The 25,324-nt window shown below is 44.6% G+C and overlaps 1 protein-coding gene across 3 annotated transcripts in view; it reads left to right on the forward strand.

Annotated features, from left to right (window-relative positions):
* Positions 1–25,324, forward strand: part of ACVR1C (activin A receptor type 1C) — a 99,594-nt gene that overhangs the window by 30,698 nt on the left and 43,572 nt on the right. For all 3 annotated transcript variants that reach the window (XM_044303407.1, XM_044303408.1, XM_044303409.1), the window contains exon 2: positions 14,644–14,874. In XM_044303407.1, coding sequence (XP_044159342.1) covers positions 14,644–14,874 — 231 coding nt within the window. The remainder of the gene's footprint in view (positions 1–14,643; positions 14,875–25,324) is intronic.

Below are 25,324 nucleotides of genomic sequence, written 5' to 3' on the forward strand. Positions count from 1 at the left end.
CAACAAGTCTTCCACTGTTTTCAACTTTGCATTCAAAAGATTGAAAGCCCTCTCTCCTTCTGTACCAGTCTGTAACTCGTCTTGTTCATGCTTAGTGCAATTGTCTGTATTATGTATGTGCACCGCTTATCATGTACAGCGCCATGGAATAAATGTATAACACCCCTGAGTGGTGTTACCACTTCTGCACCCTGCTACTGTCTTTAATGGGCTAACACAATGTCATCTTATGTATTTTGGTCCAGGTCCTCCACAATGTGCATTCCTAATCTTGTTATGCAATTGTTCATATGTAGTGTGCCTGGTTCACCAGCAGGTGGCAGCAAACACAGCAGAGCTGTACTTAGGTAGAATTGAGCTTTCCATTCCATTCTAACCCCCCCCTCTGGAGAGAAGTGGGCTAGTACTACTTTCTTCAGGAAGGGTGGGGACCAGTTAGAGTCAGTCTAGTTTACCCCCAGCAAGGGGAAGGGTGTGCAGGGGCATGTCTCTGCTGGACGTGCCCATGCCAGCCAGAGCACCCTAAGCTCTGCTGGCCATGGAGGCAGAAGCTTGGAAGCCTCAGGAGCCACGAGATTACCGTAGTTCCTTGGCTGAACATAAGTCCGACTACAGAGTGGAGTGCACAATCAAGCAGAAGCCAAGTTATTCAGTCAGCTTATCAGTTGAGCAGAGAGAAAGAGAGAGAGCAGAGTTGAGTTTGCCTGCCAGTATATGCTAAAGCCTGCTGGAACCAAGACAAAGCCTGAAAACTGTTTTAGAGAAACGTTTATTCAAGTAAAGCTGCCATTGAACTTGATCTCAAGGTCTGGACTCGAGTTATTCTTTCAAATCCCTTAATTATTCCCCTTTTTATTACTTCGGAGCCAAAGCCTGGGGTCCAGCATTATCCAGGTAGGAGCACCGTGACACACATAAAGAGACATTTAGGCCGCACTACACCACTCAGCATTCCTACTAAACCTGGTTCTCGATAGGGGGGCCTTTGGGGGAGGAGGGCCGTTGTAAATGGTGCTTTAATAGTAAATAATAATACAGCCATGTGTGTAACAACCAACAACAATTGACTTGAATCGGAGCTGAGCTGCAGTACCCCGGAACAGCCACTACATGGATCCTTCTACTTCCAGCTCCATCCACTGTATAGTTCCTGGCAGCAGCAGTTGCCCAAAACAGCTAATTGATGCGGGTGTCGGGTTGCCACTGATCTGATATTATTAACCTATCTTTAGGAGAGGACATCAATAAGTTTTGGAAAGCTCCCTTTAAAGAGGGTTGGCCCATCTTGGGACCTGATGGCCTATCACTAGGATATGCCATCAATGTGAGATAGGTGCAGGTTTCACTTCTGGGACCTGCTCTTATCTAGAGAACAGGGCTCCAGAAGTGAAGAAGAGCACACAGCGCGTACGCAGCACTCTCTCCATTCATTGCAGTGAGAGTTCCGAAAATAGGCAGTGAATGGAGAGCGCACCATGCAGGCGCGATCATTCCTCTATTCACCACTATGGGACTGCAGGAAACAGCCAAACCATCACTTGGCTATTTTCGGAAATTCAATAGTTATTCACTTCAGGGGTCCCGTTCTGGAGAGCAGATGTGAGATCTGACATTGACAGAATATCCTAGTGATATGCCATCAATGTCCCAGATTGGCCATCCTCTTTAAGCTGGCACAGAAAAAGTTTGTTAATTGTAAATCACACTTTCCACAAAATGCTGTATTGCAGTGTGCTGCTGTATTCTGTGCATTTGTTTCTCTATTTATTAGGCAGTCACCTTGGCTACTGACAGACCTTTGTGTTGCTCAGATAAGCCATCATTTTCCTAAGAAATGTCCTGAAATGACCCACACTTGTCAGACTCTGCACTTTTTGGCCCCAGTAATTATCCAATTATCCAATAGAAATTGGCAATGTTGCAGCTATTTGAAAGATCATTTTTGGATTTCTCATTTCAAGAGTTTTTGCCAAGTTTGAAAGTTATCCCCTATCCAGAGGACAAGGGACATTTACCAAATCAGTAGGAGTCAGACTACTGGGACCCCCACCAGTCCTGAGAACAGAAGTCACAATAACCATCCAGTGGGAGCAGCACATAATCTTTGACGCGTGCAAGTAACCTTGACACGTATGGACGTACATGTACTTATGTGCTCCTTGGTGGTTCCTGAAACTCACAATGAAGTCTTCAACACGAACTGGCTTTAATGTGCATGCACCAGCACTCCAGCACCAGCATGTTGGTGAAGTCCCCAATCCATGCCCTAACATGTTGGTGCTTTGCGTCCTAGCATGTGTTTATTGGTGCCAGCTGGTATATTCATTACCATGATCGTCATGAGCCCCTAAAGATCAACCATGGACCCTCTGATAAGGCAATTCATGTCAGGACCCATGCACTGTACCGTATTATGGTTCTGTTTTGTATGCACCCATAATATAGTGCCCATAGCTTGGTGTGCCCCTACATTGTGCCCCCAATTTGGTCCTCTAATTTCATACCCACCAGGTACATAGAGGTTATTTCTCCTGGATTCAGTGAGAACAATTCTTGGCATGTTCCATCATATGCCATGTTGGGGTATGTCCACATTGGTGCACTTTTAAGTAAAATCTGTAGTTGATTTCAGCCCATTTTTACATATCTCAGCCAAATTTTTATTGCAGATTCTCACTGTGGACTTTGCCAGTATTTAGTGATGGACTGTGGTATTTGGCTCTGTTGGGGGTGGTAAAATGTGCCACAAAATGGTATAGCTGGCCCCGCCTACTGTTGTTGGCCCATCCTGCATCAGTTTGGACCTGACTACAAAACAACCACTTTTAGGCCTCATTCACACGGGCGTTGCGTGTGAGGGCTGGACAAGATGCGGGTGCTTTGCGGGAAAATGTGATTTTTCAGCGTGAGTGCAAAGCGTTTTAATGCGTTTTGCAAGCACGTGAGAAAAATCCGCATGTTTGGTACCCAGACCCGAACCCGGACTTCTTCACTGAAGTTCGGGCTTGGGATCGGTGTTCTGTAGATTTTATTATTTTCCCTTATAACATGGTTATAAGGGAAAATAATAGCATTCTTAATACAGAATGCTTACTAAAATGTGGCTTTAGGCTAGGTCTACACAACGACATTTGTCGCGCGACAAAAAGTCGCGCGACAGATAGGGCTTAACAGTTGTCGCGCGACATTTTGTTGCACTAATGTCGCGCGACAATTTTTATAATGGCAGTCTATGGTGTCACACTGCAACATGCGACATGCTGCGACTGCGACGTAACAGTCGCAGAAAAATCCATCTTGAATGGATTTTCTGCGACTGTCGGTGTCGCAGTCGCAGCATGTCGCATGTTGCAGTGCGACACCATAGACTGCCATTATAAAAATTGTCGCGCGACATTGGTGCAACAAAATGTCGCTCGACAAATGTCGGCGTGTAGACCTAGCCTTAGGGGTTAAGAATAAAAAACTAATTTAACCCCATCCACTTGATTGCGTAGCGGATCTTCTCTTCTTTCTACTTTCTTCAGGACCTGGCTAAAAGACCTTTGATGACGTCACTGCGCTTATCACATGGTCCATCACATAGTGGTGATGTACCATGTGATGAACGCAGTGACGTCACCACAGGTCCTTTTCATCAAAATAGAAAGAAGACATGCCAGGCTGAGCGTTCAAATGGTTTAAGGTGAGTTTATTAATTGTTGTTTTTTTTAACCCCTCCAGCCCTATTGTACTATGCATTCTGTATTAAGAATGCTATTATTTTCCCTTATAACCATGTTATAAGGGAAAATAATAAAGATCAGGTCCCCATTCCGATCGTCTCCTAGCAACCATGTGTGAAAATCGCACCACATCCGCACTTACTTGCGGATGCTTGCGATTTTCACGCAGCCCCATTCACTTCCATGGGGCCTGTGTTGCGTGAAAAACGCACACTATAGAGCTTGCTGCGATTTTCACGCAACGCACAAGTGATGCGTGAAAATCACCGCTCGTGTACACAGCCCCATTGAAGTGAATGGGTCCGGATTCAGTGCGGGTGCAATGCGTTTACCTCACGCATTGCACCCGCTCGGAATTCTCGCCCGTGTGAAAGGGGCCTTAGTATTGTTTTCCAAGGCCACTTTAAGTTCCCAATCCGCCCCTGTCCTTCAGAAAAAATCATTAGAATTCCAGTACTAACATTATATTCAGGAACTGGAGTTTCCCTTTAAGAAGTGATAATGGGTGTGACCCCCACTCACTAGATGTGAATATTTATACCGTCAGACAGCTGTTAATTTATCTCTATATTTCCAAAAGATGCCATATAACTAGTCTGGAGCCTGTAATTAATTAGTGTTGATAAGGTTGTGAGCGGCAGAAGTGAACTGAGTCATTTACTTGGCCATATGGCATTACTGGAAGGTGCCCGGTGTTTACTGGTTATTTTGTTACGGGTAATTTGTGCACCAGTAATTTATGATAGATTTATGAAAGTGGTAGGAGGCTATAATTATTGTAAGACCTGTCTGAAAGTTAAAGATTAACTGACTCCATGTGTTAATGACTTTTCATTATCTGAACATTGTCTACAGGTCAGTTGCTGCAGGCGCGGCGGCAACGATACGGTCACTGCTGAAGTTACTCTGGGACAACACAGGAAGTTTAGCAATAAAATCTGAAGTATGCAGACATGAAATACTTCTTAGGGTATGTTCAGACAGAGAATATTGTCCTGCGCTGTGCCGCAGTTTCTTGCTTATTTTTTTTTTTTTTTTGGGGGGGGGGGGGGGGGGGTTATTTGGACCTGCTCTAGGTTTAGCACGTTGAATGGAGCTAAACTGTGAGTCAACTCCTGCTGTGGGTTTGTGAGGGATCCACGCGGACCTGTGCATTCTTGCCGTGGTTTTGAAAACAGCGCATCCTTGGTGGCGTGAACTGAGGCGCGACCTCACTTTGGAAACAATGGAAGGCGGTTTCAGATCAGATTTGACCCTGTTTTCAGCTAGAAATCCGTGCTGAAACCCGGGTCCCAAAATTCTCTGTTTGAACATAACCTTAAAAGGCCACTGAGTTTTCATAAAACTCCATAAGAGAACAACGAGAGAGAGAACAGGGGCGGACTGGGAACTTAAAGTGTCCCTGTCAAAGTAAAAGTGGCCCCATGTAGTTGTAGGCAAATTGCCAGAGGGGGGGGGGGGCAACACAGGTAAGCAGAGACAACACATGTAGGCAGAGCCGGCAATACTGTAGTACAGCATAAAATACCGCCCCTGCAGAACCAAATACCACAGTGCTGTAGAAAATACCACAGTGCAGCACAAAATACTGCCCCAGAAGAACCAAATACCACAGTGCAGCACAAAATAGTGCCATCCTCGCTGGCAGCACCTGATCTCTTACAGGGGGCTATGATACGCACAATTAACCCCTCAGGTGCGGCACCTGAGGGGTTAATTGTGCGGATCACAGCCCCCTGTAAGAGATCGGGTGCTGCCAGGCAGCAGGGGGCAGTCGTGTACACAGTTCTTAGTATATTCTAACTTGAAGCGTCCAAATCACCATGGGAACGCCTCTGTGTTAGAATATACTGTCGGATCTGAGTTTTCACGATGTGAAAACTCTGCTCTGAAAAAGCTGTATGCAGACGGATCTGCGGATCCGTCTGTGCTAAAGTAGCCTACGGACGCGGATGGCAATCTTGTGTCCCTCCGTGTTTTTTCACGGACCCATTGACTTGAATGGGTCCTTGAACCGTTGTCCGTCAAAAAAATAGGACAGGTCATATTTTTTTGATGGACAGGAAACACGGATCACGGATGCGGATGACAAACGGTGCATTTTCCGAGTTTTCAACGGACCCATTGAAAGTCAATGGGTCCGCAGAAAATCACCGAAAACGGAACGACGGACACGGATGCACACAACGGTCGTGTGCATGAGGCCTTATACTGACTTTTTTGGATGTCAAGAGGATTTTGAAGTAAATAGTGAAGGATTTCGATTTCAAAGTAAATAGTGATGATTCTTATTAAATGACAGCAAGGAGAAAACTTGAAATTCATACAGAAAATATATTACCATTATGGTAGTTCGTCAGTGTGTGTGAAACCCATGTGTCAACCAACAGATTTGGCTTTGGGCTACTCCTAAGAGAGTTATACTGGCAGAAACCTATCTTAACCCTTTAACTTTATACATGGATCTAGACTTTGCTGCAGGGGAACCGCCGTTTGCAGCACGGACCACAGATAGACGGACTGGGAGTGACTCAAGGTTCTGGTTGTCACAGGTATCTGGAGCCATGCTGACTGCAGTGCATCCCATAACTGCTGGAGGGTGCATGGGGGAGGATCGATAGAGTGAACAAACCATAACGCTGCCACCACCAGCTTGTGTTCTTCCAGCTATGGTGGCAGGATGTTTGTTTTTTTATGTTTCTTGCCTGACACTCCACATCCATCTGTTTCATGAAGCAGAAAATTGTGACTAATTGGAGAAGGCAACCCTTTGCCTATCAGCGGAGGTCCCATACCGATACTTGAACCGTTTTCTGCCAATGCAGCTTTGTTGGCAGTGGTCCAGTGATCTGCTTCGGAGCCCCATACACAGTAGGGTTTGTTGAACTGTTGTATTAGACACATGTCTGGTAGCCTCCCAATTCCTTTTGGTGGTGAGCTGCTCCACTGTATTGTGTCGGTCTACCCTCAGGCACCTCCATGGCCCGATGTTCACCTCTTACATCAATGGTACGTGGTGCTCAGCAGCTGCCATGCCGATTATTTACAAAAGTGCATTTGTCCACTTACCATACACTGTCACCACAACGGCAAGCGAACAGTTCACAAACTGTGCAGTTTCAGAAATATTGCCACCCTTGGCCCAAAAGCCAAGGGTGGCTTTTTGCAACTCTGATAAATCGTCCCTTTTACCCATGACAGCAATGAGCGATATGTGTGCAGACAGCCGATCACACAACTACCAGCTCACGACACATGACTTCCTTCATGACCTACATACCGCCGACATCAAAAGTAGGAAATGGTCATAATAATGTGACTCGAATGTGTGTATGGAATCACATTGTGTCTGTATTGCTGTGTTGCATTTTTATGGCCACATGTGTATTTGTGTAACGTAGGTGCAAATGTCCTTGAGCATCCCTTGAGGAAATCTGGAGTAGACCATTGCACAGGATGAAGATAAGCCATCTACAATGGAGTTCATCTGATTAATTACCAAGGCTTTTAAAAGCGGTTGTCCAGGATTAGAAAAACATTCCTGAAACTGCCCCATAACTGTCCAATGATTGTGTTTGGTATGAGTGTTCTTTTTTGTCCTATGTTCTTTGTGTAATGTTAAAGGGGTATTCCCATCTGGAACATTTATGGTATATCTATATCTATAGGTTACGATACAAATTTCAGATATGTGAGGTTTCCACTCCTATCTCCAGAACATGGCCCCAAAGTGAACGGACAGCACACTGCTCTTGCGCGGCATATTCGTCACTCGCTGCTATGGAAATTCCAAAACTAGCCTGGGCTGCTATTTTCAGTAGTCCCATAGCAATGAATGAAGAGCAATCAATGCAAGAGAGCGCATCCCTCCATTCACCACTCTGGAAAGTAGAAAAAAAGCCTAGCTAGCACTCTGCTCCTTTTGGAAGTCCCACATTAGTAAATGGAAGGAGGCCTCGCACGTGCAGGTGGAAATTACACATATCCTATAAATATGTCATAAATGTCCCAAATGGGAATACCCCTTTCATGTTTTCTTTCACTGATATATATATATTTATTATAAGAATGTCCTATCATTTTGAAAAAAAGTATCAAAAATTATATCGTATGATAGTCAAATAGTATACACGTAAGTAATTAAGTATCAAAGTTTGACGTGTTCTGCTAAAAATACCTTTAATGAATGGGTAGTAGGCTAAAGTTGCCCTGATGAGACTTATTTACACAGACTAATACCGTGGCAATTCACAGAAAAAAACAAAAACAAAAAATAAAGATATTTTTTTCTTCTTTATCACAGGTCGGATTACAAGGGAAAAGGTATAGGTAACACTGGTACAAGTATGTGGGTTACTGATGTAAAAGGGATCAATATGTCCCTAGTTACAACCCTATAGCTAACTCAGCCCAGGGACACCTTCTTATGGTGGGGGTGCCCTGTCCTCGTGCCTAGACCTATTATACCCCTAGAGCGACCCTATATCCCATATTGTGGACTGGACTATTTTTTGTTAGTCTCTAAATATACCTATACAGGATACTAAATACATATATAAAAATATACACACCCGACGCGTTTCTGCCGCAACAACGGCTCATCAGGGGGTAATGATCAAGATGTGTAGCATAGATCATAGATGAAGATCAAAGAGCTCCCAAGATCTTAGCTCCCATGAGGTTATGGTCAGTTGCAAGTGTCCACATCAGAGTGATGTATGCTGATGGGGACTCTGACCGAGCTTACACCGTCCGATGGAGGAGCTAACACGGCCGTGTCGGGGTGTGTATATTTTTATATATGTATTTAGTATCCTGTATAGGTATATTTAGAGACTAACAACAAATAGTCCAGCCCACAATATGGGATATAGGGTCACTCTAGGGATATAATAGGTCTAATAGGAATCAACTAAAGGGCCAGGTATGTCAATCAGGCCAACTAAATCCCAAAATTAGGTAGCAATAAGTACTAATCCCGTAGGACAGAGGGATAAAACTTAGCATTTATTTTCGGTCAATCTAAAATTATGGACAACAGAGGAGGAGCCTCTATACACAACAAATATAACAAGACAGCCCAGCGGGCAAAGTAATACATACAAAAACAGTGTGACCAGAGGTTTGAATAAAAGCAGGAACGTTCTCACCCGGTTGTTGATCAGGATGTCTCATGGAGAAGACTGGGGGTGAAGAACGGTCCTTGGATGCTTCTCGTTCACACACAGAAAGATAGATGAGCCCCTTCAAGGATGGTTGGAGGCGAGATGGTTAGCCCTAGGCAACCCTAAGAAGGGGGGGCAGGGGCTAGTAAGCCCTACCTATCTACACGGGGACTTACCCCGCAAGGAGCGTCCCCGTCCGGATACCTGTCCCTGTGGGGACAGAAACCCTAGTAGTCCCTAAGAGATGCTCCCTACGTGTCACGTTTCAGTTCGTTCACAGAATATCATCAGGGGAGATAGATGGTACACACAGGGCTATGGATTGGGCCTGTGCGACCAAAGAGACAAAATAATACTAAAAAGGGTATTTTTAGGACATGGGTCAGAGGCCTAAAAAAGTGTGGGGCCAGTCGGGCTAAGACACACGGGGCATGACCGCATTGGACGTGTTAATCGATATAGATGCACCAATGGGTGCCAGCTATGCAGTAACACTTGGGCCACAGGGACGATCAATCCAGGGGCAGGCTGTCGGCAGAGTGTACTCACCGCTCTGTGTCTTAAGTACGCTCCGATGCCGCCGGATTCCCTTGCCGCTTTCTACTTCCGGGCACGTGACTAGGTGAACAGGGTGTCACGTGCCCGGTGGAACGCAGGAAGTGAGCGTGCGTTCCACCCCGACGCGGCCCGTGGAGCGCGTCGCCAGATGATGACGCCGCACAGCATGTGTTGAACCACATGACCAGAATCTGGTCACGGGGCGCGCCGGGCCGAAAGGAAACGCCCACTATCCCTGTGCCAGGCAGGAAGCAACGGATGTATTGGCAAGTGGCGGAGCGGAGTGTGGGCAAAGTAATTGGGCACAATAATAAATTGTCACAATTAAATGCCAGGTGGATCCCAGGTTCTAAGGATCCATGGTAACGATTCATACATATGAAAAAGATGAACTAGACTATTAGAGGCAAATTCAATTGTACATGGGCAAAAGGAGCAGTAGAACTGACCCGACGTAAAAAGAGAGAGAATACATGTTGGAAAAATCAAATAAAGCAGCTAAAATTAAGCTGTTCATTTAATCCCATAGGGGCCATTGTCTTTAAATAGTAAATCCAGCGCAATTCGCGCTGCAATATGGCACGGTCCCAGTCTCCTCCACGTTTGGGGGGTGGAACATGATCAATGCCCATCACAGTGATGCGGGCTTTCCCGTTGTGTTGACGGTGAACATGATTGGCGACCGGAGTGTCTTTAGCTTTGATTATGTCGCCAAGATGTTCACCGACACGTCTGCGCAGTTCCCGGATAGTTTTTCCTACATATCCCTTGCCGCATTCACACGACAAGAGATAAATGACACCGCGGCTCCTGCAATTAATGAAATGGTGTATATGGTATGTCTTCCCTGTAACCGTGCTACTGAAATCTTTACCGGTTTTTAGATAGGGACAGGCAATACACCCGCTGCATCTGAAGCATCCCTTAATATCAGATTTGAGCCAAGCTGAACCTGATACAGAGGGTGGGGGTGTGAATTCGCTCGACACTAATGTGTCGCGAAGACTCCGTCCTCGGCGATAGGTGACGTGAGGATAATCCCCCACCACTTCTTTTAGATCGGGGTCTAGTTGAAGAATACCCCAGTTTTTTTGGAAGATGCGTCTGACTTCCCCAGCAGCCCTATCATAGGTCATGATGGGGCGAATGATGTTGGAAGATGGCGTGGTGCAGGGTTTGGGAACAAGGAGGGATGTTCTATCTGAGTGTAATGCGAACTCAAATGCTCTCCTTAGGACCTTGTCGGGATAGCCACGTTGAAGGAACCTGGTACGTAAGTCGGCAGCCTGTCTGACAAATTCTCTTTTTGTGGAGCAATTGCGCCTAATTCTGAGATATTGCCCTTTGGGAATACCTCGCTTAAGTGGGAGGGGATGACTACTCTCCCACCTAAGCAGGGTATTGGTGGACGTCGGTTTACGGTAAATCGACGTCTCCAGAGCGCCAGCAGGTGTATGAGAGATGAGGACATCAAGAAATGGTAACGTGGTGCCCCCAACCTCACAGGTGAAGTGCATGCCGATCTGGTTGTCATTGAACATCTTCACCAGCGAACGGAACGAGGCACCGTTCCCGTTCCAGATGATGAAGATGTCGTCAATGTACCGCGCCCACAAGCCAATCTGGTCCAAGAGGGTGGAACACTCGTCCCTAAAGACCAGAGTCTCTTCCCACCAGCCCAGGAACAGGTTGGCATACGACGGGGCACAAGAACACCCCATCGCGGTGCCCCTGAGCTGGTGGTAGAGTCTCCCATTAAAGGAGAAGACATTGGTGGTCAAGGTAAACTCAAGAAGGGAGAGGACAAAATGGCTGTGGGCGCGGTACTGACAGCCACGAGTACTGAGAAAATGCTCAACTGCCTTCACTCCTAAATTGTGAGGAATGTTGGAGTAGAGGGCCTCCACGTCGATGCTAGTTAGTAGGCTCGTGTTGTCAACGTGAATGCCCTCTAGTTGCTTGAGCAGATGTGTGGTGTCTCGAGTATAGGACGGCAGCGAGGTCACAAAAGGTGCCAATACACGATCCACATAGATCCCTACATTTTGGGATAGGTTCCCTACCCCAGATACTATGGGGCGCCCTTTCAGGGGACGTGTTCCCTTGTGGAGTTTAGGCAGACAGTAAAATGTTGCCAAACGTGGATGAGTGGGCAACATGAATTTATACTCGTCCTCAGAAATAATAGATGCAGTCTTAGCTTCGTCGAGAATGCTTTTCAATTCCAGTCTGTATCTATTTGTTGGATTTGTAGAAAGAACCTCGTACGTGGATGAATCCCTCAGCAGGGCCTCGCACATATCCGTATATTGACCGTGGTCCATGACAACCGTGTTGCCCCCTTTATCGGAGGGCTTGATCACTATAGAGTGGTCAGTCTCCAGACTAGCTACAGCGGTGGCATGGGCCCGGTCAATATTGGAATGGAAGGTGGGACGTAGATTCTCAATCTCTTGCGAGACCGTGCTGAAGAAGACATCCACGCACGATAACTCACCCAGGTTGGGAGGCATCCTATTGCTTTTAAGTTTAAGGTTAGTAAATGGTCCCTGGCCCTCTAATTTGTCGAATCTACGTCCCACCTTCCATTCCAATATTGACCGGGCCCATGCCACCGCTGTAGCTAGTCTGGAGACTGACCACTCTATAGTGATCAAGCCCTCCGATAAAGGGGGCAACACGGTTGTCATGGACCACGGTCAATATACGGATATGTGCGAGGCCCTGCTGAGGGATTCATCCACGTACGAGGTTCTTTCTACAAATCCAACAAATAGATACAGACTGGAATTGAAAAGCATTCTCGACGAAGCTAAGACTGCATCTATTATTTCTGAGGACGAGTATAAATTCATGTTGCCCACTCATCCACGTTTGGCAACATTTGGAACATCATTCGCCCCATCATGACCTATGATAGGGCTGCTGGGGAAGTCAGACGCATCTTCCAAAAAAACTGGGGTATTCTTCAACTAGACCCCGATCTAAAAGAAGTGGTGGGGGATTATCCTCACGTCACCTATCGCCGAGGACGGAGTCTTCGCGACACATTAGTGTCGAGCGAATTCACACCCCCACCCTCTGTATCAGGTTCAGCTTGGCTCAAATCTGATATTAAGGGATGCTTCAGATGCAGCGGGTGTATTGCCTGTCCCTATCTAAAAACCGGTAAAGATTTCAGTAGCACGGTTACAGGGAAGACATACCATATACACCATTTCATTAATTGCAGGAGCCGCGGTGTCATTTATCTCTTGTCGTGTGAATGCGGCAAGGGATATGTAGGAAAAACTATCCGGGAACTGCGCAGACGTGTCGGTGAACATCTTGGCGACATAATCAAAGCTAAAGACACTCCGGTCGCCAATCATGTTCACCGTCAACACAACGGGAAAGCCCGCATCACTGTGATGGGCATTGATCATGTTCCACCCCCCAAACGTGGAGGAGACTGGGACCGTGCCATATTGCAGCGCGAATTGCGCTGGATTTACTATTTAAAGACAATGGCCCCTATGGGATTAAATGAACAGCTTAATTTTAGCTGCTTTATTTGATTTTTCCAACATGTATTCTCTCTCTTTTTACGTCGGGTCAGTTCTACTGCTCCTTTTGCCCATGTACAATTGAATTTGCCTCTAATAGTCTAGTTCATCTTTTTCATATGTATGAATCGTTACCATGGATCCTTAGAACCTGGGATCCACCTGGCATTTAATTGTGACAATTTATTATTGTGCCCAATTACTTTGCCCACACTCCGCTCCGCCACTTGCCAATACATCCGTTGCTTCCTGCCTGGCACAGGGATAGTGGGCGTTTCCTTTCGGCCCGGCGCGCCCCGTGACCAGATTCTGGTCATGTGGTTCAACACATGCTGTGCGGCGTCATCATCTGGCGACGCGCTCCACGGGCCGCGTCGGGGTGGAACGCACGCTCACTTCCTGCGTTCCACCGGGCACGTGACACCCTGTTCACCTAGTCACGTGCCCGGAAGTAGAAAGCGGCAAGGGAATCCGGCGGCATCGGAGCGTACTTAAGACACAGAGCGGTGAGTACACTCTGCCGACAGCCTGCCCCTGGATTGATCGTCCCTGTGGCCCAAGTGTTACTGCATAGCTGGCACCCATTGGTGCATCTATATCGATTAACACGTCCAATGCGGTCATGCCCCGTGTGTCTTAGCCCGACTGGCCCCACACTTTTTTAGGCCTCTGACCCATGTCCTAAAAATACCCTTTTTAGTATTATTTTGTCTCTTTGGTCGCACAGGCCCAATCCATAGCCCTGTGTGTACCATCTATCTCCCCTGATGATATTCTGTGAACGAACTGAAACGTGACACGTAGGGAGCATCTCTTAGGGACTACTAGGGTTTCTGTCCCCACAGGGACAGGTATCCGGACGGGGACACTCCTTGCGGGGTAAGTCCCCGTGTAGATAGGTAGGGCTTACTAGCCCCTGCCCCCCCTTCTTAGGGTTGCCTAGGGCTAACCATCTCGCCTCCAACCATCCTTGAAGGGGCTCATCTATCTTTCTGTGTGTGAACGAGAAGCATCCAAGGACCGTTCTTCACCCCCAGTCTTCTCCATGAGACATCCTGATCAACAACCGGGTGAGAACGTTCCTGCTTTTATTCAAACCTCTGGTCACACTGTTTTTGTATGTATTACTTTGCCCGCTGGGCTGTCTTGTTATATTTGTTGTGTATAGAGGCTCCTCCTCTGTTGTCCATAATTTTAGATTGACCGAAAATAAATGCTAAGTTTTATCCCTCTGTCCTACGGGATTAGTACATATAATAGGTCTAGGCACGAGGACAGGGCACCCCCACCATAAGGAGGTGTCCCTGGGCTGAGTTAGCTATAGGGTTGTAACTAGGGACATATTGATCCCTTTTACATCAGTAACCCACATACTTGTACCAGTGTTACCTATACCTTTTCCCTTGTAATCCGACCTGTGATAAAGAAGAAAAAATCTCTTTATTTTTTGTTTTTGTTTTTTTTTCTGTGAATTGACACGGTATTAGTCTGTGTAAATAAGTCTCACAAGGGCAACTTTAGCCTACTACCCATTTATTAAAGGTATTTCTAGCAGAACACGTCAAACTTTGATACATGTCCTATCATTTTATTGTGGTTGTAAATGAATCACTAAAATTCCTAACAGAGTATTTTTTCTCCATTTTCAAGGTCTCCAGTGCGTATGCCTGATGTGTGATAGAACCAACTACACCTGCCACACAGAAGGAGCCTGCTTGACGTCGGTCATGCTTACACATGGCAAAGAAGAATTCATCAAGTCCTGCATTTCTCTCCTTGAGTTGAAAGCTCAGGTTTACTGTCACAGCTCGAACAACGTCACCAGGACAGAGTGCTGCCTGTCCGATTTCTGTAACAATAAAACACTCCATTTACCTGCTGGTTAGTAAAAATTTATGTAATTAAATAACAAATCGCAGGTTTGCTAATTGTAGAATATAAAAGGTCAACAAATAGTTGTCGTTTCTCCCTTAACTTTTTATTTTACAAAGGAAATCCGTCACTGGGAAAATCACTGTTAAGCGAGGCACAATGCCTTGTAGAGCTAGATCAGCTAAATGTAATGATCTGTTGCTTCATTCTGGAGAAAATGTAATTTTAATTAGAGATGAGCAAACTTGTCGAAATTTATTTCGGGTTCTGTTAAAAAATTTGGTTCTGACCCAAATCGATTCAGGACGAACCAAAGTTGCTCCAATTGCTCTGAAAGTTGGTATATAACCCCTCTAGCCTACTAGGACTCATTGTTTTTAGGAAAAATTGTCATCTCTTTTAGTTTATTTTTTATGAATTTTTTTCCTCTCCGCCGCGAGCTCTGGAATGCAATCACAGCAATAGTAAATGACATACATAAATATGTGTAAACCCATGTTTGACGGTGTTAACATACAGCGTGTTTAAAATGACACCACGCTAGCAAATGTCTCCAAAGCTTTCAAAAATTGGAGGTAGATGATATTAAAAAACACACAAGAGTGGCAAGATGGGGTACCGGCAGCAAGGAGAGATCTATTGATCGCATTCAGCCTGCCTGGACTGTGAGAAAATTTGTGTATTAATACAGTAATCAAGTACATATGTCGCCTCATGAAATTTACACACACCCCCTAAAAAAAAAAAAAAAATTCAACCATGTTAACCACCCCCCAAAAAATATCAACCGTGTTTACTCTCCCCGCAAAACAAAAAAAAAAAAATTTCAACCGTGTGGAAAGTGAGTACATGGAAACTGAGCCTCAGGCATTAGTGGCATGTTGCAGGCCCCAGCTTTGCCTGGACTGTGAGAAAATGTCGGTATTGAGTCAGTAATTTTGCTGTCCGCAAAACACGAATGGCGTCCGTGCGCGTTCCGCAATTTGCAGAACGGCACGGACAGCCTTTACATATAACTGCCTATTCTTGTCCACAGAGCGGACATGTTATATTTTTTTTACGGCGGCTCGGATGCGGACCAAAACAACGGCCGTGTGCATGAGGCCTTATGCTGCGCCTTAAAAAAATGTAACCACCTCCCACCCCCAAAATGTATTTATTTATATATTTTTTGTTCTGAATATAGCGAACATTCGAGAAAATACAAACAGAGCGATTTAGCTAAGCTAATATAGTGCTATAATGTTTTTTTTTAATAGTGTAAATTTTTTCCAAATCTGAAGTTCAGAAGAGAAAAAAAAAAAATAAGACTATAAAAAAAAAGATTCTAGCACTATATTAGCTAAATTGCTCTATATTTGTATTTAGCGAATATTCGCTATATTGCTATATATTCTTGTTTTAGAATATGACGAATATTCTAAAAAACTAATATATACAGTCGTGGCCAAAATTTTAGAGAATTACATAAATATTGAAAATTGGAAAAGTTGCTGCTTAAGTTTTTATAATAGCAATTTGCATATACTCCAGAATGTTATGAAGAGTGAACAGATGAATTGCATAATCCTTCTTTGCAATGAAAATTAACTTAATCCCAAATTCCACTGTATTTCATTGCTGTCATTAAAGGACCTGCTGAGATCAATTCAGTAATCGTCTTGTTAACTCAGGTGAGAATGTTGACGAGCACAAGGCTGGAGATCATTCTGTCAGGCTGATTGGGTTAAAATGGCAGACTTGACCTGTTAAAAGGAGGGTGATGCTTGAAATCATTGTTCTTCCATTGTTAACCATGGTGACCTGCAAAGAAACGAGTGCAGCCATCATTGCGTTGCATAAAAATGGCTTCACAGGCAAGGATATTGTGGCTACTAAGATTGCACCTCAATCAACAATTTATAGGATCATCAAGAACTTCAAGGAAAGAGGTTCTATTCTTGTTAAGAAGGCTTCAGAGAGTCCGAGAAAGTCCAGCAAGCGCCAGGATCGTCTCCTAAAGAGGCTTCAGTTGCGGGATCAGAGTGCCACCAGTGCAGAGCTTGCTCAGGAATGGCAGCAGGCAGGTGTGAGCGCATCTGCACGCACAGTGAGGCGAAGACTTTTGGAAGATGGCCTGGTGTCAAGAAGGGCAGCAAAGAAGCCACTTCTCTCCAAAAAAATCTTCTGCTGCAGAAAATATGGTGAATGGACTGCTGAGGACTGGGGCAAAGTCATATTCTCCGATAAAGCGTCTTTCCGATTGTTTGGCGCATCAGGAAAAAGGCTTGTCCGGAGAAGAAAAGGTGAGCGCTACCATCAGTCCTGTGTCATGCCAACAGTAAAGCATCCTGAGACCATTCATGTGTGGGGTTGCTTCTCATCCAAGGGAGTGGGCTCACTCACAATTTTGCCCAAAAACACAGCCATGAATAAAGAATGGCACCAAAACACCCTCCAACAGCAACTTCTTCCAACAATCCAACAACAGTTTGGTGAAGAACAATGCATTTTCCAGCACGATGGAGCACTGTGCCATAAGGCAAAAGTGATAGCTAAGTGGCTCGGGGACCAAAACGTTGACATTTTGGGTCCATGGCCTGGAAACTCCCCAGATCTTAATCCCATTGAGAACTTGTGGTCAATCCTCAAGAGGCGGGTGGACAAACAAAAACCCATTAATTCTGACAAACTCCAAGAAGTGATTATGAAAGAATGGGTTGCTATCAGTCAGGAATTGGCCCAGAAGTTGATTGAGAGCATGCCCAGTCGGATTGCAGAGGTCCTGAAAAAGAAGGGCCAACACTGCAAATACTGACTCTTTGCATAAATGTCATGTAATTGTCGATAAAAGCCTTTGAAACGTATGAAGTGCGTGTAATTATATTTCACTACATCACAGAAACAACTGAAACAAAGATCTAAAAGAAGTTTAGCAGCAACCTTTGTGAAAACTAATATTTGTGTCATTCTCAAAACTTTTGGCCACGACTGTAGCAATATAGCGAATATTCGTAACATACACATATAGACTACAATTTAGCTAATATAATGCTATAACCTTTTTTTTTCAAAGTTGTAATTTTTATTCAAATCTGAAGTTCATAAGAGAAAAAAAATTACGACTATGATAAAACGTTTATAGCACTATATTACCTAAATTGCTGTCTATATGTGTATTGTTTACGAATATTCGCTATATTGCTATATATTCTTGTTTTAGGATATGACGAATATTCCAAAAAACGAAGTTTATAGCAATGTAGCCAATATAGTCGTTATTTAGAATATTAGTCTTTTCTTTTTTCAATGTGTACTGTTATTCCACTTTGGCATACTCCTCCCCGACAAGCGTCCCCGTCACCATGGGAACGCCTGTGGGTTAGAATATACCATCGGATCTGAGTTTTCACGATCTCAGGGAAAGCTCAGATCCGATGGTATTTTCTAACCCACAGGCATTCCCATGGTGACGGGGACGCTTGTCGGGGAGCAGTATGCCGAAGTGGAATAACAGTACACATTGAAAATAAAATAAAAATGAATATTCTAAATAACGAATATATTTGCTATATTGCTATATATTCGTATTTTAGAATATTCATAATTTTTTTTCCATATGAAAACATGATTCCTTCCTGCTTAAGTTGCTTGTGGGCCAATGACTCATTGACCCACAAGAAAGAAGCAGGGAGGAATCATGTTTTCATATGTTAAAAAATGACGAATATTCGATATAGCGAATATTTAGCACTATATTCAAAATATTCGCGAATTAGCGAAGTTGCGATATTCGTGATAAATATTCGCTATTCAAATATTCGCGCTCAACACTAGTCTCGGATGAGTTGCTTTTGCCTGACCTCGAAGCAACACATGCTCCCTGCTGCTAAGGCTGTCTGGTGCATGGCAAAATCGTCCACGGCTTTCCGCTGCTCTACAGACACTCAAGCATGTGCAATGTCCAATTCCAGCAAGTTGTCACGTTGCGCATTAAGAGGTGTAGAGGCAGGCCATTCTGTTGCTGCAGGTCCAGGAGAGCATTCCACGCCATGTAATACAGGCTGAAGTGCTTGGACAGTCTCCTGGACTTTGCCAGCACCTTGCGCAAGCCAGTGTACTTATTTAGAAATCGCTGCACCACTAGGTTGATGGCGTCAGGGCCGGTGCAAGGATTTTTGCCAACACAAGCGAAGCTACATTTTGGCGCCCCCCCCCCCCCCCCCCCCCGCCCGGACGGCCCTGGACCCATCCATGATCACATCATTACCCCCTAATGTGTCACATTTTACCCCCCCCCATGGCACATCATTCCCCCACGGCCCCCGGCCGACCCTTCCTGGCGGCCTGGCCCCATTCCCATGTCACATACAGTGACATACTCAGAGTACAGACATTTACATTGTCCCCCCGGCCCTCCCTCCAGGCTCCATCATGTCACCGTCACACAAACTAGCGCCAGAGCAGAGGCGCTCAGGCTTAGCAGGGCATGATGTGTTTAAATTTTTTTTATTACAAAACAACAATTAATATTGGGGGAGGGGGGGGGGCGGTTGGGGTGTGTGACACCCCCCTTCCCCCCCAATATTAATGATTGTTGTTTTGTTATTAATTTTTTAAACACGTCATTGATGTCGTGCTAAGCCTGAGCGCCTCTGCTCTGGCGCTAGTTTGTGTGTGCGCTAGATAGCCTAGCGCTTTGCGCTCATCTCATCATTTTGAATTAATTTTAAATCAAATGATCATATTAATTATTATAAAATAACATTCAAAATTCAATTGGGACCTACCCTAACAAGTCCTGACCCCTGTTTAGTCCTGAAAGCCTGCCGAGTGCCAGTGTGCGTCTTCTGTCTGAAGGTCTGACTGACTCTGCTGAAGCCTGAATATATATGACTGACTGAAGAATCATGATCTGATCTAAGGGTACTTTCACACTTGCGTTGTTTGATTCCGGCAGGCAGTTCCGTTGCCTGAACTGCCTGCCTGATCAGGCAAACTGTATGCAAACAGATGTAATTTTTTTCTGACTGATCAGGCATTTTTCAGACTGATCAGGATCCTGATCAGTCAGAAAAATGCCTGATCAGTCAGAAAAATGCATTGCAATACCGGATCCGTTTTTCCGGTGTCATCAGTAGAGTTGAGCGAACACCTGGATGTTCGGGTTCGAGAAGTTCGGCCGAACATCCCGGAAATGTTCGGGTTCGGGATCCGAACCCGATCCGAACTTCGTCCCGAACCCGAACCCCATTGAAGTCAATGGGGACCCGAACTTTTCGGCACTAAAAAGGCTGTAAAACAGCCCAGGAAAGAGCTAGAGGGCTGCAAAAGGCAGCAACATGTAGGTAAATCCCCTGCAAACAAATGTGGATAGGGAAATGAATAAAAATAAAAATTAAATAAATAAAAATTAACCAAAATCAATTGGAGAGAGGTTCCATAGCAGAGAATCTGGCTTCCCGTCACCCACCACTGGAACAGTCCATTCTCAGATATTTAGGCCCCGGCACCCAGGCAGAGGAGAGAGGTCCCGTAACAGAGAATCTGTCTTCATGTCAGCAGAGAATTAGTCTGCATGTCATAGCAGAGAATGAGGCTTCACGTCAGCCACCACTGCAACAGTCCATTGGCATATATTTAGGCCCAGCACCCAGGCAGAGGAGAGAGGTCCCGTAACAGACAATCTGGCTTCATGTCAGCAGAGAATCAGTCTGCATGTCATAGCAGAGAATCAGGCTTCACGTCACCCACCACTGCAACAGTCCATTGTCATAAATTTAGGCCCAGCACTAGTGTTGAGCGGCATGTCCCATATTCGAATTCGCGAAATTTTGTGAATATTCGAAAGAATATTCGTAAAATATTCGCGATTATTCAAATTCGTTATTATTTCGCATATGCGATAATTCGAATTTTCGCATCGCATAATACATATGCTATGCAAAATTCACATGTGCGCTAATGAAATCGCCTTACGAAGATTCGCAACTCAATTCAATCACTAATGTATGAATGCAATGCCCTTTGCCTCTGTTCTGGGACAAGTGTAGATATTCGCATGTGCGCTAATAAAATCGCCTTACGAAGATTCGCACCTCAATCACTTTCTAGGGAATGTGAGACTTTTGGGAATCAATCGAGATACAGTGGGGGGTGATGACAGTAGTTGACAGAGTACAGATCAATGTAATCTGTAAGGTGGAAAGTAAAATAAAAAATACGAATTTTCGTTAATCAAATTTTACGAAGTTCTACGTATTCGCGAATATGGTGCTATACTATATGAATGCACAGGCCTTTGCCTCTCTGTTCTGGGGACAAGTGTAGATATTTGCATTTGCGTTAATAAAATCGCCTTACGAAGATTCGCAGCTCAATTCAATCACTAATGTATGAATGCAAAGCCCTTTGCCTCTGTTCTGGGACAAGTGTAGATATTCGCATGTGCGCTAATAAAATCGCCTTACGAAGATTCGCAACTCAATCACTTTCTAGGGAATGTGAGACTTTTGGGAATCAATCGAGATACAGTGGGGGGTGATGACAGTAGTTGACAGAGTACAGATCAATGTAATCTGTAAGGTGGAAAGTAAAATAAAAAATACGAATATTCGTAAATCGAATTTTACGAAGTTCTACGTATTCGCGAATATGGTGCTATACTATATGAATGCACAGGCCTTTGCCTCTCTGTTCTGGGGACAAGTGTAGATATTTGCATTTGCGTTAATAAAATCGCCTTACGAAGATTCGCAGCTCAATTCAATCACTAATGTATGAATGCAAAGCCCTTTGCCTCTGTTCTGGGACAAGTGTAGATATTCGCATGTGCGCTAATAAAATCGCCTTACGAAGATTCGCAACTCAATTCACTAATGTATGAATGCAAAGCCCTTTGCCTCTGTTCTGGGACGTGCCGATATTCGCATGTGCGCTAATAAAATCGCCTTACGAAGATTCGCGCCTCAATCACTTTCTAGGCAATGTGAGTAAGATCTGAGCTGTTGGACCTTTGGGAAACAATCAATTATATGTGTACTGTAATTTTGTGGGGGGGGGAAAAAACAAAAAACGAATATTCGTTTTTACGAATATATAGCACTATATTCGAAATATTCGCGAAATCGCGAAGTTGCGATATTCGCGAAAAAAATTTGCTTTTCGAATATTCGCGCTCAACACTACCCAGCACCCAGGCAGAGGAGAGAGGTCCCGTAACAGACAATCTGGCTTCATGTCAGCAGAGAATCAGTCTGCATGTCATAGCAGAGAATGAGGCTTCACGTCAGCCACCACTGCAACAGTCCATTGGCATATATTTAGGCCCAGCACCCAGGCAGAGGAGAGAGGTCCCGTAACAGACAATCTGGCTTCATGTCAGCAGAGAATCAGTCTTCATATCATAGCAGAGAATCAGGCTTCACGTCACCCACCACTGTAAGAGTCCATTTTCATAAATTTAGGCCCAGCACACAGGCAGAGGAGAGAGGTCCCGTAACAGAGGATCTGGCTTCATGTCAGCAGAGAATCAGTCTGCATGTCATAGCAGAGAATCAGGCTTCACATCACCCAACATTGGAACAGTCCATTGGCATATATTTAGGCCCCGGCACCCAGACAGAGGAGAGGTTCATTCAACTTTGGGTAGCCTCGCAATATAATGGTAAAATGAAAATAAAAATAGGATTGAATGAGGAAGTGCCCTGGAGTCCAATAATATATGGTTAAGGGGAGGTAGTTAATGTCTAATCTGGACAAGGGACGGACAGATCCTGTGGGATCCATGCCTGGTTCATTTTTATGAACGTCAGCTTGTCCACATTGGCTGTAGACAGGCGGCTGCGTTTGAGGCCTAGTATTTAGGCGCTGGGTGACCGGTATGGATTTAGTGACAGAATTAGACTTGGAAATGCACAGAAGCGTGTGTGTGAAGTTATTCTGAATGACCCTATGTGCACCTTCAATATTATATACCCTTTTAGGGATAGATTTCAAATAGCTCTGATATAGCAGAAACCACTAAATTATGAAATTGCTAAATTGGGAATTGTACTTCAACCCAGAACAAAAAATGTGCTTTGACGGACACTAAATATCTTGCCCAGCAACAACAGTACACCGGTGGGTAACGAGAGATTTAGAGGGAATTAAATTTGAGGCCTAGTATTTAGGCGCTGGGTCACCGGTATGGATTTAGTGACAGAATTAGACTTGGAAATACACAGTAGCGGGTGTGTGTGAAGTTATTCTGAATGACCCAATGTGCACCTTCAATATTATATACCCTTTTAGGGATAGATTTCAAATAGCTCTGATATAGCAGAAACCACTAAATTATGAAATTGCTAAATTGGGAATTGTACTTCAACCCAGAACAAAAAATGTGCTTTGACGGACACTAAATATCTTGCCCAGCAACAACAGTACAGCGGTGGGTAACGAGAGATTTAGAGGGAATTAAATTTGAGGCCTAGTATTTAGGCGCTGGGTCACCGGTATGGATTTAGTGACAGAATTAGACTTGGAAATACACAGTAGCGGGTGTGTGTGAAGTTATTCTGAATGACCCTATGTGCACCTTCAATATTATATACCCTTTTTGGGATAGATTTCAAATAGCTCTGATATAGCAGGAACCACTAAATTATGAAATTGCTAAATTGGGAATTGTACTTCAACCCAGAACAAAAAATGTGCTTTGACGGGCACTAAATAACTTTCCCAGCTACAACAGGACAACGGTAACGAGAGATTTAGAGGGATTTAAATTTGAGGCCTAGTATTTAGGCGCTGGGTGACAGGTATGGGTTTAGTGACAGAATTAGACTTGGAAATACACAGTAGCGGGTGTGTGTGAAGTTATTCTGAATGACCCTATGTGCACCTTCAATATTATATACCCTTTTTGGGATAGATTTCAAATAGCTCTGATATAGCAGAAACCACTAAATTATGAAATTGCTAAATTGGGAATTGTACTTCAACCCAGAACAAAAAATGTGCTTTGACGGACACTAAATATCTTGCCCAGCAACAACAGTACAGCGGTGGGTAACGAGAGATTTAGAGGGAATTAAATTTGAGGCCTAGTATTTAGGCGCTGGGTCACCGGTATGGATTTAGTGACAGAATTAGACTTGGAAATACACAGTAGCGGGTGTGTGTGAAGTTACTCTGAATGACCCTATGTGCACCTTCAATATTATATACCCTTTTTGGGATAGATTTCAAAGAGCTCTGATATAGCAGGAACCACTAAATTATGAAATTGCTAAATTGAGAATTGTATTTCAACCCAGAACAAGAAATGTGCTTGAACGGACACTAAATAACTCGCCCAGCTACAGCACTAGGGACAGATTTAGCTGGATATAAATTTGAGGCCTAGTATTTAGGCGCTGGGTGACCGGTATGGATTTAGTGACAGAATTAGACTGGGATATGGCCAAAAAATGAACAGACTATTGCTGGTTAAATGCACTTGGTGTGACAGCTTCACCCTGATGTAGGCTTTAGCCAAAAAACAACCACACCATTGAGGGTTAAATGCACTTGGTCGCAGCTTGTGCTGGCGCACCACAAGACACAAAATGGCCGCCGATCACCCCAGAAAAATGAGACTGACAAACGGTCTGTGCAGCCTAAAAACAGTGAGCAATTGAGGATCAGCAGCTCAATGATCCACAGCTGCAGATCGATCAGTTAATCAAGTCCTTTGGAGGAGTTAATCTGCCTAATCTCGCCCTACTGTCGCAGCCGCAACCTCTCCCTACGCTAATCAGAGCAGAGTGACGGGCGGCGCTATGTGACTCCAGCTTAAATAGAGGCTGGGTCACATGGTGCTCTGGCCAATCACAGCCATGCCAATAGTAGGCATGGCTGTGATGGCCTCTTGGGGCAAGTAGTATGACGCTTGTTGATTGGCTGCTTTGCAGCCTTTCAAAAAGCGCCAAGAAAGCGTCACAAAAGCGCCAAGAAAGCGACGAACACCGAACCCGAACCCGGACTTTTACGAAAATGTCCGGGTTCGGGTCCGTGTCACGGACACCCCAAAATTCGGTACGAACCCGAACTATACAGTTCGAGTTCGCTCATCCCTAGTCATCAGGCAAAACGGATCCGTTTTTTTTTTTCATTTTTAAAGGTCTGCGCATGCGCAGATCGGAAGGACGGATCCGGCACTAATACATTCCTATGGAAAAAAATGCATTCAGGCAAGTCTTCAGTTTTTTTCGCCGGAGATAAAACCGTAGCATGCTGCGTTTTTCTCTTTTGCCCGATTAGTCAAAACGACTGAACTGAAGACATCCTGATGCATCCTGAACGGATTACTCTCCATTCAGAATGCATGGGGATATGCCTGATCAGTTATTTTCCGGTATAGAGCCCCTGTGACGGAACTCTATGCCGGAAAAGAAAAACGCAAGTGTGAAAGTACCCTAATCTGATGATAATTCTGATTCTGATTCAATTTCTT

The sequence above is a fragment of the Bufo gargarizans genome, chromosome 8, assembly GCF_014858855.1.
Source record: "Bufo gargarizans isolate SCDJY-AF-19 chromosome 8, ASM1485885v1, whole genome shotgun sequence".
Lineage (NCBI taxonomy): Eukaryota > Metazoa > Chordata > Amphibia > Anura > Bufonidae > Bufo > Bufo gargarizans.